Raw genomic sequence first — 18,561 nt, forward strand, 5'->3', positions numbered from 1 at the left:
TGCCCTTGTAGAAAATGAGTTGGGGTTAACTAAACATAAGAGCTTGCAACTCAAACTCTTTGCAGAGGTCACAGCAATCAGTAAAACTGCTTTCCATGTTAAGAACCTCAAGTTAGCAAGGTTAGCTGGTTCATATGAAGTAAGTGTTGCCTTCTCCAACACAAAATTAAGATCCAAAGGAGGGATTTATTGTTTTTTCCTTGAGGCTTCTTATGCAAAAACCCTTTCAAAAATAATCTGACATAAGACTATTGAAAGAGGAGGATCTACAGGCAGATATGCTGAAGTGGTCGATAAATGAACCTTGACAGAGGAGTAAGGAAGACCACAGGATAGTAACTCACACAAACATTATAAAACTAGAAAACAACTAGCTCTGAATGGATGCTGGTTATACTGATGGCACTAACTAGATAACCCTTTTCATTTGCTAATGTACGACTTTCTATAGTAGCAGGTTGTCTTTCTTTTATTAATACCTGCTGCATGTCCTCAGAAAATAGGTGCCCAAAAGGAATAAAGACCCTATCATCCAGACTGCCAAATGATGATGATTGATGGGGTGTATCAAACAACCCTGTTCTTGTGCGAATAGATCCAGGCTGTGAGGACGCTTGTGGTAATTGCCCTTGTCCATTTACAAAGGAAGGGAGAAAGTACAATTGTGTAAAATCTTACTATTACAGTACATGTCTTTCTCTTCGGTGTTACAGTATTCTTCACCTTAGGAATCTCCTGCCTAGGATAGCCAAACACCTGGCCAGTATACAAAGCCTTTACATCTTGAATGCACCGTACATCAAACATATGCTCCCAGTACAGGACGCAGAACATAGAGACGTATAAAGAACTGAACTGCCCCAGTAGAGAACAGCCTCCATAGGACAAAAGAAGGATATGCACATCCAGACGGAGAAAATGCAGATGATAAAGGGGGGAGTCTCAGCCAGGAGGGTTACCAAAGCAAAGCCAAAAGAAAAAGGGGGATGGAGGGAGGGACTGAATACCGCAACAGTGAAGAGAAGGACATCTACTGTTATGCTAAGATTTTACACTACTGTACTATGGCCTTCTATGTCATTGTTACAGTATTCTTCACAACAGGCAGAGTGCAAAAGGTTAAGACAAGGAGTGGGAGGTGGAAGGCTAGGAAGAGCTCTCAACAAAACCATGCAGGATGGCCCCAGCAAAACCTGCTCTGGCCCTAGAAACCATATCCGATGTATAATGCTGAGTAATGGTATGCACTAAAGACCAAGTAACAGCTTCAGTGATGAAATTGGTGTCCAAACCCTTGAAGAAAGCACCAGAACAGGCAACAGCCATAGAGGAAAGAGCTCTAACCGAAGCAGACAAACAATTATGAAAAGAATATCAAAAGAAAATGGCCTTGGATATCCAGGAGTAGATGGTTTGCTTAGAAACAGCCAAGCCAAATGTTGTGGGATGAGAAGAAACAAAAGGCTGGTCAGACCTACAAATGCCCTTAGTTTTATCCAAGTAACACCTAAGCTGTCTGTGTAAAGTAGGACCCTCTCACTATCAGACTGAGGGAGAAGGAAAAAAGAAGAGAGTTGGTACTGACTGATTTATGGGCAGCTCATTAACAACTTTCAATATAAAAGGAGGATTAGAATGAAGAGGTATCCTGTTTCTGTAAGAAAAAAAAAACAGAAAAGGAGGAATGGCTATAAGGGCCTAAAGCTTGGAAAGCCTCCAAGCAGTAGTAAGAGAAAACAAGACAGTATTCAAGGTACAGTGTTGCAGAAAACTGAAACTGTAGGCTGAAAAGAAGCCTGGCTCACTTTTTCCAAAATAAAATTAGGGTCCCAAGGTGGAGGAATAGGTTTTTTTGGAGCCTAAGATGTAGGATACCTTTAAGAGACTGACCTGAAAATGAGAAGCCAAAGGAGGATTCAAGGGCAGACAGGCTAGCTGACTAATGGGCCTTTAGAACAGGCTAAGCCAGACTGGAATAACTCGGACAAAGAAAGAACAAAAGGCCCCCCCACACACACTGAAAAAGGGTCCCGGCTATGAGCATTTTGAGATACAAGACTTTTTGGTTGTGGGTTTTCTCACCTCCTCTAAAACCCTGAGCATGTCCTCAGAAAAGAGGTGCCTAAAAGGGATCAAAACCCTATCACGCATAGTATCAGTTGATATAGCTGGAATACAGTGAGTCACCAGCTCTGCTGTGAGATTTGGCAGAAGGGATTTGGTGGAGGATCGAAGACTACAATTATTTGTGTAGAGCTGAAGCAAGAGCTGTAGAGTGGGAAAGTTTTATCAGGGTGGTGAATGAGACAGTGAGCAAGGTTATAACAAGTGTAAGGCAGAGCAGTGGTGAGTTCGATGGGATGCGTTGCTAGTGAATTTCGTGATTTTATTGTAACAGGTTTCCAGCGTGGTTAGTTCTGTCTTACTTAGGTTTGTAAGGACAGGAGATGCATATAGAAGGGTTCAGAGAAGATGAGTTCTGGCTGTTTTGTCTTCTGGAATTTTTAAGGAAATTTTTTTTTTCTGTATAGACAACCTAGTTTAATAACAGTATTTTTAATGGACTGGGTAGGGAGCATCAAATTTTCCTAATAATTTTGTGAGGGGAAACTGCTGATATTAAGGTGTTGTTAGACGAAAGTATTTGGAAAGGGATACAGGGATTACCTGATTTACTGGGGGAGAAACAGCATCAATTTGGTTTAGAAGGGGTTCACTAGGAGATGTGCAGATAGCCATGACTTAACTGATAGAAAGACTTGCTGGGTTTTACTACTTAGTTGGGTGATGGAGGGAGTTGCACAAGTGAGAATAGAGTTGTCAGCATAGTGGACCAAGGAGGCTAGTGGGGTTGAAGACTGAATTCACTTAGTGAATATACTGAAAAGAAGGGAGCCAAGTATAAAACCCTGAGGAATACCTAGTGTGACAGGCAAAAGTGAGAAGAGTTCCTACTGCTATTTGACAGCTTGTTGATGGCCAAAAAGGTAGTTGTGGAACTAGGCTACTGCAGGAGAGCTGAGTTTTACAGATGCAAGCTCATCAAGGAGTTTCTGGTGAGAAACTGTCTCAAAGGCTTTAGACAGATCTAAAAACGAGAGGAAACAAACTGTTATTTCTGTGGTGGTTAATGGTGTTGGTAAAGCGTAGGAGGGCAGTTGTGGTGGGGGTGGAACCCATGCTGTGTGTTGGTTAAGAGGTTGTTAGCTAACAGGTAATTTAAGAGCTGATTGTGTATACATTTTTCTAAAATCTTAGAAAGGGGGAAAGAACAGCAATGGGTCTGTAGTTAGAGAGATCAGTGGTGTTCCTGCCATTGTGCAAGGGAAGAATGTGGGATATTTTCCAGCTTGTGGATATGTACTGTTCTGGGTGGAATTGCTAATTAAAATAGCCACAAGACAGGCAATAGCTGGGTCAGCTATTTTTAAGAATTCAGTAGGTAGGTTATCAGCTGCAGGGGTTGTAGGTTTTAAATTGGCGAGAAGTTTTTTTATAGTAGATGTATGGACAGGGTGGAAGGAAAAGGAGTCACTGGAATTGCAAAATAAAGTAGGTATAGACAGAGGGATATAGTTATGTGAGTAGGTGAGTGAGAGAACGGAGTTTATAAAGTAAGTATTGAATTGGGTGGCAATGTTGTCAATGACTGAGGATGTCAAGGGTGTACGAGAGGATGTGTTGCCAGGTTAGAGATTATGTTTTATTGAGGTCCAAAATTTCTTGGAGTAGTTGTAATTCTGTTGAGTGTTCGCAAAATAGGCTTTTTTATCAAACTTGATTTTGGATTTGGCTTTGTTGCGAAGTTGTTTGTAAAGACTAAGACTGGTTAGATTACTGTTGGAATGCTGGAGAGACCAGGCTTTGCCTCTATGTTTTAGGAAATTTTTAGTTTCATTAGATAGCCATGGAGGGTAGTGAGACTTTATTCTAGCAGTTCTGCATGGTGCTAATATGCTTAAGGCTGAAAGGAAGGTGTTACTAAATTAGTCTACAGCAGTGTCGAGGGGGAGGGATTTTTAAGTGGAAACCAGTCACTGAGATGTAGTAGTAGTAGTGAAAGGAAAGTTTGAATATTGACGTTATTTTTGTTTCAAATTAGATGGAGCCAAGAATGTTTGATGGGAGTAATATAGCATCTGACTAAAAGTGGGGAGATGGTCACTGATACCCATCAGGGAGACAGCCTGATTGGCAAAGGAGGGTTTGTTGGTGAGTATCCAACTGTCAACTGATTTCCTCTTAGTAGCCTTGCCTATTCTAGTAGGAGTTTGAATAACTTGGGAGAAGCCGTGTAGGTTAATGAAATTTGTGGTGGTATCTGAGTTATATGATAGACAATCAGTGATGAGGTCACCCATAGTAATAGTTTCTTGTGAGAAGGTCAGGGATATCCAGTGGAGAATGTCCTTGATTGAGTTGTGGTCATTACCTGGGGGATTGTAAATTGCAATGATTAGAAAACAGTTATCCAGACCTCAATGTAACTCAAGAAGACAGGAAACAGTTGATGGGCTTAACACAGTTCTAACGCAGTAAGAAAGCACAACACAAACGATACTCCTTGAAAATACGTTTTCGTCCTCAACTTCATCAGATACAACTAAACTAAAGTACATGCCTTAAATACTTCAATTAAATACAAATTCACCAATAAATCACTAAAATTAACATTTCATAGGCTTTACCCACAATCCATTTCACCTCCACTAACATAAATAACTTCATGTACAACAACAATTCTACATTTTAAAAGTTCTTTTTAATATAATTCATAATGTAAAATAAACCCTGTAAGTGCTTACATCAATAGATGTTAAAACATCATCTCTCCTTAAGGGTAATAAATCATAAAAAAATGCTTGCTATAGAAGTTTATAAAATTCCTAAAAAGTTATTCCTGCACCCTCCACTGGCTCTAAAACTCAACTGCTTCACATTTAAAATAACTACAGAAACACAATAAAATGGCACATTGTGTAAGTTTTTGTAAATGTTATAATCTTGCTGCTCTCAGCTTTAAAACTGGGGCCAGGGATAAAACATTGTTTAGTCCAGGGAACCTACTGGCTTATAAAAAAAAATCTGCCGGTAAAGTTCCCTGCATTCAATTCTGGTCTCCCACATACCACCCCTCATATCCCCTGCGATTGCCTCAAGTACAAAAAAACTAAACTTTCCTTTTCCACATTCTATACTGTGCCTATATAGTGGATTATTAACATTTCTATTACTTATGGCATTGAAATGTTCATATACTCTCCTTTTCAGCTTTCTCTCAGTTTTTCCTACATAGAATGCCTTGCACTCATATAAGGCAAGACATACAACCCCGCTGGTCTCACAGTTACTATAGCTCCTTGCCATGAGAATTCTATTTCTAGAATCCAGGTGGACTAGTTCAGTATTCATTATGAAAGGGCATTGCGCACATCTCCCACACTTGAATGTCCCTTTCTTGTTTCTGGTTCCACCCCCCCACCCCCCTTACGGTCACAGTATCCTTCCAAACCATTTTTAATACTTGTTCCCTTCCTATAAACACATTTAAAAGGGGTTTTAAAGTCTAATCTAAGGTCACTAATTCTACTGAACCTAGTCCATTCCCTTTCGATGGTTCTACATACAACATTGGCATCCCCACTAAAATCAGTGATGAATGCCAAACCAAAGTTCCCCTCATTCTTACTTTTTTCATACTTACATGATCACCCACAGGGCTAACTTCGGGAATTCCCAAGATTGAGGCATATTTGCCTGTCCTCTCATTAGCCACCTCCTGCTTCACCTGGGTAATTAAAGTTTCTGGGCATCTATGTTCACAAAACATCCCATGTAACACATCACATTCCTTTCTAAAGTCATCATTCGAAGTAATTCTACTAATTCTTACAAATTGCCCTTTTATTATGCCTTTCTTCTGATGGAAAGGATGGGCACTAGCATAATGTAGAATAGAATTAGAGTATGTCTTCTTCCTGTATACCCTTGAATTAAATGTATTACCTTCCTTGTAAATAGTGACATTTAAATATGCAATTTCTTTATGGCCAATACTGTACGTAAACCTTACGTAAACCTTAAAAATTCAGTAGATTCGGAAATGTACTGATAAAATTCCATGAATGTTTGAAATTTTCCTTTCCAAAAGATACAAATATAGTCTAAAAAATGTTTGTAAAATAACCAACAATCCTTATATATATTGTTTAAAACAAACTTCTCCCACACCATTAGTATCAGGTTGGCATACATCGGGGCTCACCTTGCCCACATTGCCACTCCACTGGTCTGCTGAAAAAATTCTCCCTGAAAGAAAATGTAATTATTTTTTAAAACCAATTCCGTAAATTGCATACAAATATGTATCTCATCACGGTTTAAATGTGTATCTTCTCTTAGATATTCCTCAAACCAATCAATGCTAATAGCATGAGGTACTGAGACAAATAAATCCACAACGTCTATATTGATGAAAATTAAATCCTCACTAAACAGTTCTTGCTTAATACTCCTCTTATAAAATCCCAGGAGTCCTTTAACATTATCTCATTTCTCATTACCAAATGTTTTAGTTTTACATCCAAGTAACTTGCCAAAGGGGATGTGACAGATCCCTCTGCAGCCACAATCGGCATTAGAGGCGGGTCATGGACATTTTTATGAGTTTTTCGTATTCCAAATGTAGTTTTTGAAATTCCAAATGTAGAAGGAACTTATGGGCATGGATTGTGCAAAAATTCGACTAGCTTCCTGTCTAGAACACCTTCCAATAATAAATCATACAAAGCCATGTATATCTTTTTGTAGGTTATATTAATTTCATTAATAGAGACTTGGGAATATTTATTCTCATCATATAAGTGTTCCAACATTTTTGCCTCATACATCATATTATTCATTAAAACAATCCCTCCCCCCCTTGTCGGGCTTCATAAAGTACAGTTTTGTACCTACCATACATGCAGATGTTAGAGTGTTCACCCTGCTGCAATCATCACACTTGGGTTATCCTGCCATCAGGCGGTCCCGCAGTCGGCCCGAATTCCAAAGTCTTGGTCCGGCGTCGGTTGCTGTCGCTTCTTCCCTGACGTCAGTGTGCCAGGGGTATATAAGAGGCATCAGACACCATTTTCTTCTGTTTTTCTTGCCCCAGATGTCAGGTGCCCCCAATAGGTAGGCAAAAAAAAAAAAATATATATATATATACACACACACACACACACACACACACACACACACACACACACACATATATATATATACACACATATAGCTATATAAAAAATAAAACAAAACCCTTAGACACAAGCAAATACACCACAGAAATAGTATAGGATAGAGTGGTAGAGATAAGTTCAGCTAGTTCAGAGGGGATGGAGGGAGGGTAACCTGGACTGCAGCAGGGTGAACACTCGAACATCTACATTTATGGTAGGTACAAAACTGTACTATGTTCATCGTGTTACCCTGCTGCAGTCATCACACTTGGGTTGAATCCCAAAGCTAAGGAGGGGAGGTGGAGTCAAACAGGGTTAGAAGAAGCTAGTAGGCCCTGCAAAACTGCAGTGGCAAAACTAGCTCTAGTCTTAGAGTATAGAGGTAAGTGATAGTGTTTGGTGAAGGTGTGCACTGAACTCCAAGTTGCAGTTTCCAGAATATCCTTGGTTGGCACTCCCCTGAGAAAGGCTGTTGATGTAGCTGTAGCCCTGGTGAAGTGGGACCTAATGTTAGCAGGTACTGGTTTCCCATGATGTGTGTAGCAGAAACATATGCAATGCCCTATCCATTTAGAAATGGTCTGTTTTGAGATAGCTTTTCCTTGAGATCCTGTGGCATAGGCTACAAAGAGCTGGTCAGTTTTTCTGAAAGCCTAGTTTTATCCAAGTAGTAACGTAATTGCCTGTGAATGTCCAAAGAGTGCAGGAGCCTTTCTCCTTTGTTCTGGGGATTTGGGAAGAAGGTGGGCAAGTGAATGGTTTGGTTTAGGGCCACAATGGATACCACCACCTTTGGCATAAAGGAAGGATTAGTTCGTAGAGAGTCTCTGCCTTGATGAAAAATGAGGAAAGGTTTCACTGCCATTAAAGCCTGTAGCTCTGAGACTCTTCTAGCTAAGGTTATTACTAGTAGTAGGGCAGTTTTCCATGAAAGAAATTTTAAATCAGCTGAAAAAGCTGGTTCAAAGGGCGGCAGTGTAAGCTTTTCCAGAACAAAGTTGAGATCCCAAGTAGGTGTTGGAGCTCTCCTTGGCGGTCTTAAGTTCTTAGCCCCTCTGAGGTACTGTCTTAGGAGTGGATGTGAGAATAAAGGAGGATCTGTGCTGTAATGAGCTGAAATTGCTGAGGCGTGGATCTTAATAGATGAAAAGGAAAGCTCTTTGTGTAACATCTCTGTTAAAAATTGTAGAATCTGAGGGATGTTTGGATCAAGGGGATTTAGGCCTTTAGCCTGGTTCAAGGCGCAAAATCTTTTCCATTTGTCTGAATAGGTTTTCCTGGTGCTGGGTCTCCTGGCCTCCAGAATGACATCCATAACAGCTTTGGATAAAGATGTTGGCTGGTTGTTTAGGTAATTTGCCATGCAGTCAGGTTTAAAGTCTTGAGCTGGCTGTGTAGAATCTGATTGTCTCGCTGGGTGAGCAGGCAGGGAATTTGTGGCAAAATCCATGGTGGGCCGTGGGCCATGTTCCTTAAAATTGGATACCAATGCTGGCGTGGCCAGTCTGGTGCAACAAGTATAATTTGTGGCCTCTCTAATCTGACTTTCAGCAGTACCTTTGCTAGAAGAGGCAGTGGAGGGAAGGCATACACTGTTAAAGTTTTCCAACTGAATGAGAGAGCGTCCACTTTCCAAGCTAGTGAATGGAAGGTCCTTGTGCAAAATTTTTGAAGTTGATAGTTGTGGGGGCTTGCAAACAGATGTCTGGGCGTCCCTATTTTTGAGCTATCATTGCAAATACTTGTGGATCTAGTTTCCATTCGTGTGGATCCATGATGTTTCTGCTTAGGTCGTCTGCCAATGTGTTTTTCTTTCCTGGCAGGAACTGTGCTTGTAATTGAACCTGGTAAGACAGTGCAGTGTTCCACAAGGTCATTGCTTGCCTGCATAGAGGGTAGGAATGTGTGCCCCCTTGCTTGTTTGTGTACCACATTACTGTGGTATTGTCCGTCTTTATTATTAGTTGTCCTGGGTGTAGAAGGTCCTTGAAAGCTGTTAGGGCATTCTGTACTGCTAGCATTTTTTTTTTGATTGATATGCAGATGCCTCTGATCTGTAGTCCATTTGCCCTGAATGCACTGCCCTGCCATGTGTGCTCCCCAGGCATAGCCCGATGCATCTGTTGTCATAGTTTGTCTGGCTGTGGGTAAGGTAAAAGGCTGACCCGTGTTGAGGTGACATGTCTGTGCCCACCATAGAAACTCCTGTTGAAGGCAGGGAATGAGTGGTATCATTGTTTCCAAGCTGTGGCTGTGCTGAGTCCATACACTTTTCAGGTACCATTGTAATTTCCTCATGTGCAGTTTTGCAAATGGTATCAGTAGTATGCAAGATGCCATGAATCCCAAGGCCTGCAGAATTTTTCTTGCAGGGAGTTGGGTCTTTGATGCCATTATTTTGAAATATTGAATCAGCTGTCGTTGCTTGTCTGGCATGAGATAAGCCATCTGGGCCATTGTATTCAAGCTGGCACCCAGGAATATTATATTTTGTGAGGGCACTAGTTTTGATTTATTTTCGTTCACTGTGTACCCTAGGCAACTTAGAAGGTGTTTGACAAATGCCAGATGCTTTAAAAGAATGTCCTTGCTTTCTGCTTGAATAAGGCAGTTGTCCAGGTATGGGTATATTTGAATTCCTCTTTGTCTGCAGTATGCAATTACAGGTGCCAGGCATTTTGTGAAGACCCTGGGTGCAGTAGATAAGCCAAAGGGCAGTGCAGAGAATTGGTAATGTGTTGAACCTGCAATGAAGTGGAGGTATCTTCTGCAATTTTGTCTGATAGGGACATGCAGGTATGCCTCCTTGAGGTCCAAAGTGACTAGCCAAGCATTCTTGCCCAACATGGGAAGCTGCTGCTTTAGTGTTAGCATCTTGAATTTTGGTACTTGCAGATAGGTGTTCAGAATTGAAAGATCCAGAATGGGTCTCCATGCTTTGTCCTTTCTTGGGACTAGGAAGAGCCTCGAGTAAAATCCTTGTCCTTGCTCCTGTGTAGGTACCTGTTGAATGGCTCTCATGTTCATGAGAGCTGTAATTTGTTTTTGTGCCTCTGCCCATTGATTTGGTGGCAGGTTTGGCATTCCTTTGATCCTTGGTAAGGTATGAAAGTGGGATCTGTATCCTTGAGAGACAATGTTTAGAACCCATTTGTCTTGTGTGATGATGTGCCAGTTGTCTGCAAAAAATGCTAGTTTTCCTCCCAAGGGAGATGCCAGGAGAGATTTGCTTGGTAGTTTGAGGATTGAGTCATTGTGTTTGTCTTCTGCTAGCTTGGGGCCTGTCTTCTCCTCCTTTCTGGGTAGCAGAACCCCATTGGCGAGGTTTGTAAGGGCCCTGTGACTGACCTCTGCCCCTTGGGCGTCTGTATTTGCCCCTCTGTGATCTGTCTGAAGCTAGAAAGGACCAGTTTTTTTGTTGGTCAATTTCTGCTGAAACGAGGGGGTTGTACCTGCAAAAAATCCTTGACCGTTTACATAGACTTTGCCTTATCCTCCATTTTCTTTAAAACCTCTTCTGCTTTGACACCAAATACATCCTGCTGTAAAGGTGCATCCAATAATTTTGCTTTAACATGGTCAGGGAGGGTTTGTTCTTTTAACCAAGCATGTCTACGTATGACAGAGCCAGTAACAGCTGCTCTACAGGAAGCTTCCAATCAATCAAATCCACATTGTAAAGTATGTTTGCCCACCTGTTCAGCTGCATGCAACAGATCCTGCATTTCCATGAATTCAGGCTGTTCTGAATGTGTGCTCATTTTTTGTTTTAACTGAGACATTAGGAATTGTTGATATTTCAACATGTGAAACTGGCAATTTAATGCTCTCATAGCCAGAGTAGCTGAGGTGTATATTTTCTTTCCCCATCTATCTAGGGCTCTGGAATCCCTTTCAGAGGGCACAGGATTTTTAGCCATAGAAGCTTTTGCTCCCTTAGGACCCTGGGAAATTGTTTCTGGATCAGCTACAGGGCTTTTATAAAGGAATTTGTGTGAGTCAGGTACTCTGTAGTATCTGTCTGGTCTGGCTGGAGCAGGAGGTAGAGAGTCTGGATTTAAACTGGACTAAAATTAAACATCATCCACAATATCTAAAACAGGAGGGGATAGCATGAGGTCTGTGCTGGGGTAGTAAAAGGAACTCTCTGAGCCTTTTCTTAGAATCTGAGTAATCCTGGCCTTCCCAGTGGAAATGTTCCCTCATGGTATGTAAAGTTTCCCCAAAGGAGTAGTCTTCAGGGGGAGATGCTGAGGGAATAGTCTTCAGCATCAGAATCTTCATAAGGTGGAAAAGTATAATCCTGTTCCTCAGAAGAATCTGAGGAGAGAGAAACCTGGTCAGAGGATGCATAATCCTCCTCTTGTCTTGGTCTTTTATCAGGAGGGGGATGGGAACCCCTGATAAGGGTAATCAAATCTTCAGCCATCCTAAGCATATGTTTCTTAGGCATGGGGCCTTGCATTGTAGACTGATGTACAGTTTTCTTAGGTTTTAAAGGAGTTTTAAGTTTAGCATAAGATTTAATGGTGAGTGTAGTCGGTCTGAAGACACCTTCTGCAACCGAAGGTGTTTCCACTGCACCGGTGTCGTCTTCTGCTCCGGTGTCGGTAGATGGCTGCGTCGGCCTAGTAGGGTCCACTTGGGAATCCACAGCTGTCTGAGGTTCCAGTTCTGCGGTCGTCAGGGGCTGCGTAGGCACCTCACTGAAAACCAGAGAACCGGTGACAGGCTCAGCTGAGGCCTCGGAGTCTGGCTTGTTCCTAGGCTGCCTGTCCTTATCCTTGCATTTTTTTTTTTATGTATGGCGGTCGTCGGCTGTTCCGACGGCATGATATAATTAAATTTCCTAACAAAGTAATGCCATGCGAAGTCAAACCGGCATTTGATAGTTCGTTTATTAAACCTAGCGCAAAACCGACAACCTGTGATGTCGTGGTCTGGGCCTAGGCAAGGAATACAGTAGGAATGGAAGTCCTTATGAGGTATTTGCTTCCCACAAGAAATGCAATTGTTAACTTTTTCTGACATCGGACTGAGGCAAGAAAATGTTCCCCAAAGGGGTACTTAGCTTTATTGAAGACTTCGGACTGAAATTCAAATCGAAAATCTCAGCTGTCATCCGACCGGCACTTGCGAACTACTTCTGCTTCGGGCACCGCACGGCAAGAAAGACTTAAGAAAATGGCGTTGGATGCCTCTTATATACCCCTGGCGCACTGACGTCAGGGAAGAAGTGACGGCAACCGACGCCGGACCAAGACTTTGGAATTCAGGCCAACTGCGGGACCGCCTGACGGCAGGATAACCCAAGTGTAATGACTGCAGCAGGGTAACACGATGAACATCCCTTAGTTGCCGGATATTCTTAAACTCACCTGAAGTTTCCTTTTCCACTTGAATTAAGTTAGAGGGAAACCTATTGTTACTCATCGTTGCTCTAAGTTCATGTTCAATGGAATTTGCTAGGTTTTTCAACTGGGGATGAAGGGGTGGGTTGTAGACACTTCATTTTTTTGTAAACTCATGTCACTATATCACATTCCCAATCTCTCATCAAAGACCAATTGAAAATTAATTTTTTCTCAAAAACAGTTTAACATCAATAATGGTCTTACTCAAGTCGCATTTTCTATTCGGAACATAATTTAACCCCTTAGAGGGGAGTTGAAAGTGTAGTGTTTCCACTTCACTGTAGTTGAAAATATTAAATCCTTTGTAGGAATTTTTAAAGCCTTCCTTCACTATAACAGAATTCAACCTATTTTCACTCAATCTCCCCCTGCCACTGCCTCTCCCCTTCCTCTCGTCTCGTTGCTGGTATACAGGTTGCAAGTTCCATGTCCTTTCTGACCGCCAGAGGGGGGGATATGCTAAAGGGTCATTCAATGTTGGGGGGTAATCATAGGTAGTAACAACATTTTCCCTTATATTCATATCATGAATATTTTCCTCTTCCTCCATTTCTCCCCCCAAGGGGCTCAAGTTCTCCGCAGAAAAATGGTTGTTGACAAACCTAGGTCTAGGGTAGTGACTCTTTTGTGAGTATTCCTACCTGTCTCTATCCAATTTTCTTTTTTTCCGAATGTATGTTTGCTTACATTTGTTGTCAATCTGTCCCTAGTTCAAAATATTTCTTTTTATGTTCATCAACAGTCAAAAGAAAGTCATTCACAAAACTTTCATTAATATTATCAATATTTTTCATTAAAGTTAACATGTGCTTCTCATTTTGCTTTATAACGGCTTTCATTAATTCAAAACCTCATTTATCAAACACTCCCACCAACTCCTGCTGGAATTCAGAGTCATCTTGCACCTTGTTGGGAAATTTCCATACCCAAGTTCCATGGGGACTACACCTATCTCAATACATTCATTCAAATAATCATTGTCCTTTTCCAAACTTTTATAATTGTAAATTAAATCATTCAAGTTCTGAACATTCTCATTATATGAGCGACCATATACATTATTATGGCCATTTAAAGAACTAAAGTCAATCTTTCTTGTTAGCCAGCCATTCAAAGTCGCTTAGCTATTATTGTGAAAATTACAGTCACCTCTTATTGGCAAAGCTCCTGACCGCACGGGCCTGCTCCTTCCTCCTCGCTGGTTAAGTCTGTTCGCATTGCTGCTGAGAAAAACCTTGGGAAACCCACTGCATTCTCCTCGCTGCTGAGATGAACTAGTAACAGAGCTGGTAGAGGGCAAGAGCCCTATTCCGTCTTCCGATAATGCTCTCCTAGGTATACGAAGCCCTCCAGCTTCCTGGTTGCAAGGAATGGAACGTGCTTGAGACACAAACGATTGGCAGAGAGGTGTAAGCATGCCTATCAACTGAGACAGCTGTCCCACAAGCTTAGAAACCTCACCGCAGCTGCTACTAAGCCCTGAAGCTCCCTTCGTACTGGAAGCACCATCCATCTCCAAAAACAGCTAAGCACAATGGAGGGGAAAAAGGTGCAGCTTAGAAAACAGTTCTCCACACCTCAATGGAACTCCAGAAGACAGGAAACAGTTGATGGGCTTAACACAGTTTTAATGCAGTAAGAAAGCACAACACAAAACAATACTCCATGAAAATATGTCTTCTGGAGCTCCATTGAGGTGTGGATAACTGTTTTCTTGCCTACATAGAAACATGGGCAGGACTGACACAGAGCACAATACACTACTTTTGTAGAACTGCAATCATTTTTACCATAAACAATGATGTTCAATATTGTTTATACATACTTGTCCAACATCTAGAATATGTTTACACAAAGTGCATGCACCACGTTTTCTTATAGGTCCTGCATTTTTGTTTATTTTACTAGGCTCTATTACCTGCATGAATTTACAACCTCTTCTATAAACTATAACAGGTCTCTCCCCCATTTTTTCTCTAATGAAGCTGTTATTCATTAAAACCTTCTAATTCTTTGTTAAAATTTCTTTTAAAACATTACTATCAGTACAAAAAGTAGTTACAAAAGCTCTATTAAAATTCCAAAGCAAATTAAGAGTTGCTCGTCTCTAAATTAAAAACTCCATCATTACAACTGACAGTAAATTCATTAGACATTGTCAATTGGGGAAGGGTATTACTAAGTAAAGGTGTAAAATATCCACTTTCTCTGTCTGCTGTACTTCACAGAGAAGCTCATCTACTAACCATACAGGATAACCTCTTAATTAACACATTTTTCATTAGTTCACATTTTTCCTGAAATCCGTCCAATTTGGTAGTCATATGGGCCACTCGCACCAGCTGACCTTTCACAATAGCTCGTTTCTGGGCAAAAGGGTGATGGCTTTCAAAGTGCAAATATGCGTTAGAAAAAGTTGGTTTGTGAAAAATTTCAGCAGTAAAACGCCCATTTTCCACATCATTCTTAACCAACCCATCTAAATAGGAAATTTGGTCCTGACTAAGTGTGAGTAAAACAAAGGAAATCAGTAGTTTGATTAATAAGCTCAATAAACAATTGTATAGAATCTACAGACCCTGACCAAAGAATAAAAATATCATCCTGAAAAAGAGGGTATAAATCACAGTTGGAAAAATGTGTGGAGGAAAATAAGAACTTGTGTTCCCACATTAACATCACAATGTTAGCATACAAGCCCCCATAACAAGAACCCATGGCTATGGCTTCTTTCTGCAGATAGAGCTTTTTCTCAAACCAAATAAAGTTTGATTTTAACACTAGGTCACGCAAAAGCTCATAAGTATTGATCTTTTCCTGCTCAAGACTTTTAGAGGTCAGGTATTTGAAAACCACTTTCTCCAATAGCCTGTGGTATAAATGTGTAAAGATCTTTCATGTCAGTTGTAATCAACACATTTATCGTTATACCCTACACTATTAAGCCTTTTCAAAAAATCCCACAAATCAATACAGATGTGTGTTTCTGCAAACACATATTTTTTAAGTTCAATGTCTAAAATTTTAGCAAGAGGATGTGTAACTGACCCCCTTGTGTCCACATTCGGGTGCATAGGGGGGTTGAGTCACATCCTGGATTTTGGGAAGAAATTCAACTGTAAGATAATTATACTGATGTATGTCAATTGAACCCTGGATAAGTAAATTATGTAAAAAAATATCCAGATTCTTCCATACACAGTATTCATTTCACTTGGTTTACTTTCTTCATATGTGGTCAAGTGTAATAAACACACCATTTTATTGATGTAATCACACTCATCCATTGCAATCAACCCCCCACCCTTACCTGGCTTAATGAATCCAACACCTGATATTCCTTTCAAAAAATAATCTAACACTTGTGTTTCGTCATAGGTTAGATTATTCACCCTAGGCTTAATAAGGCCCGAATTACATAAAGCTCTAATATCCAAGTCACATATATTTTGAAACACCATTAGAGAATTATGCAGGGGTGGACTATGTACTAGCCACTCTCAAAGAAATTTTCCACATACACATTATTTAAAAATAATAAAAGAAGATTTAATTTTCGTATATATCATTTCAAATCAATGAGAGTTTCAACCAAATTCATTTTCCTTGTAGGAACAAAAGTTAATCTTTTAGAAAGCAAGTGGCATAACTCAACTGGAATGTCAAAAGAAGAAAAATTATATATTTTAAAGTCTAGTAGTGTTAAACACAATGTTCAATGGGGGTAGTAGAAAAGTAGGAAGCAGTCTCTCATCATATTCATTATTTATTGAAACCGTTGCTTCCCCCTCCATGAATTCCAACCATTCCCCCAAAAATTCCATCTGTTTGCTTGAGGGGTTGCATAGTACCTGGACATTTGCCCTTTCTGGTTATAATTCTGATTTTTCAGACGCTCCGAGCGCCTGGGGCCATTCTCATTCCCCTGGCCTAAAAAATCATCATTATCAGTTGTAGTTAATACACAGTCAGCATCATTAATGTTTTCATTCAAAGATTCATCCACATTTATACGCTGATGCCAACCTTGGGAACTGGGGGGGGGGGGGTACGCTTTAATGTCTATATATGCATCAATATCTCTAGTTAGCGTTTTAATCTTTCTAGATTTAATAGATTCCATCTGTTCTTCGATGGAACGTAGAATACGTGCATATTCAAATTTATTATCACTAAAAGAAATTCCTGAGCACGTATTTGGCCAGGTTTAAATGAAGCAGAATCTCTGGCATGTCTGTTAAAATTAAAAGCTTGCTTGAGATAGATGCTAGACATATTTGCAACATATTGCTTTGAATAGAACACAAAATATTTAAATGAATTATGTTTTGCTACACTGTGCACGTAAATTAGAAACAGGTTGCTTTGCGAGTGAAGACTGTGTACTGGGGGGGTGTCATGAGGCTAGTTACGGATTGGTCTCTAAGAAGAGATGTGTATTTTAATTGAATTTATGATTGGTTTTCTTTTTATTTAAGGGTGTGTATTGGCTCTCTGAATGTATCTGATGAAGTTCCAGCATTGCTGGCAGGACAAAATCCTGTACTACTGGTTTTAAGGATAATTTTCTAAATAAACCTGCGTTTTCTACATCCAGTTGCCTATTTGTTTTTTGACTGACTTTAAAACTAGAAGTAAAAGGTGGATTCAGAGGCAGACAAGAGGAAATAGCTGACAAATGGACTAACAGATAAATATGTCATGCCAGAATTGAGCAGCTCTCACAAATAAGAAAGGACCATAGGAACACACACAGAAAAAGGGTCCAGGTCATGCTTGAAACAGCAAATAGAAAATTTCCATTTAATCATATATGATTTTCTAATAAAGGTTTTCTGGCCTCCTGCAAAATCTGAAGCATGTCCTCAAAAAACTGGTGTCTAAAAAGAAACAAAACCCTACCACCCAAAGTGGCAAATAAGGGTAAATGACAGAACCTTTATCTTAAGCGAAAATATTTAGTCTGTGAAACAACTTGCTCTGATTTTTCCTGGCCAAATGAAACAGAAGGGTGAACTAGTGCAGTCTGAGCCAAAAGGATGTCACAAGCAAGATTTTGAGCCTATCCAATATGACCTTGTGCAGGACATTTGGTAGTACAAGAAGAGGGGATAAGAATACAGAAACTTGTTCTTCCAAGAAAGACATGTCTGCTTTCCAAGCCAGAGGACTTGGCACTTGAACAGAACATTTTGGATAATATAAAGGGTCTACACACACACGTGTGTGTGTGTGTGTGTGTGTGTGTATATATATATATATATATATATATATATATATATATATATACACATATACATGTATAGAGAGACACACATACACATATATATATATATACACACACACACACACACATATGTACATATATACACACACACACATATATATATATATATATATATATATATATATACACACACACACACATATATATACACACACACACACACATATATATACACACACACACACATATATACACACACACACACATATATATATATATATATATATATATATATATATATATACACACACACACACACACACACACACACACACACACACACACAGAAAAAGAAATATCTATAAATGAGATCATGCCATACAAATGATTGTCTGTAATCTCGAACATGTTTAACACTGACGAAAGTGATCGAAACTTATCTGATTGTTGTTTATGCTGGTGCTAAGTGCATGCAAGACTTTGCACAATGGGTATTGGGGAATTTGCCCTTTACCCACTGTAGAGCAATCTCGGAGCTGGTATACATAATGGGTGGCTTGCCCCCTTGCAAAAAACATAAATGTGTTTTGTTTTTCAGTGTTTTGGCTTTCACACACACCCACACACGTGTACGCATAAACACACACTACCAAAACATGATGGCACTCTGTCAAGGAAACGAGAAACACTATACTTTCTT

At 40.1% G+C, this 18,561-nt stretch overlaps 1 protein-coding gene across 1 annotated transcript in view; it reads right to left on the reverse strand.

Moving 5' to 3' along the window:
* Nucleotides 1–18,561, reverse strand: part of LOC122800223 (protein NO VEIN-like) — a 1,589,974-nt gene that overhangs the window by 104,856 nt on the left and 1,466,557 nt on the right. Inside the window, exon 28 of the mRNA XM_044069716.1 lies at nucleotides 13,778–14,159. Coding sequence (XP_043925651.1) covers nucleotides 13,778–14,159 — 382 coding nt within the window. The remainder of the gene's footprint in view (nucleotides 1–13,777; nucleotides 14,160–18,561) is intronic.

Source organism: Protopterus annectens, chromosome 4.part0 (assembly GCF_019279795.1).
Source record: "Protopterus annectens isolate FY-2018-M chromosome 4.part0, PAN1.0, whole genome shotgun sequence".
Lineage (NCBI taxonomy): Eukaryota > Metazoa > Chordata > Ceratodontiformes > Protopteridae > Protopterus > Protopterus annectens.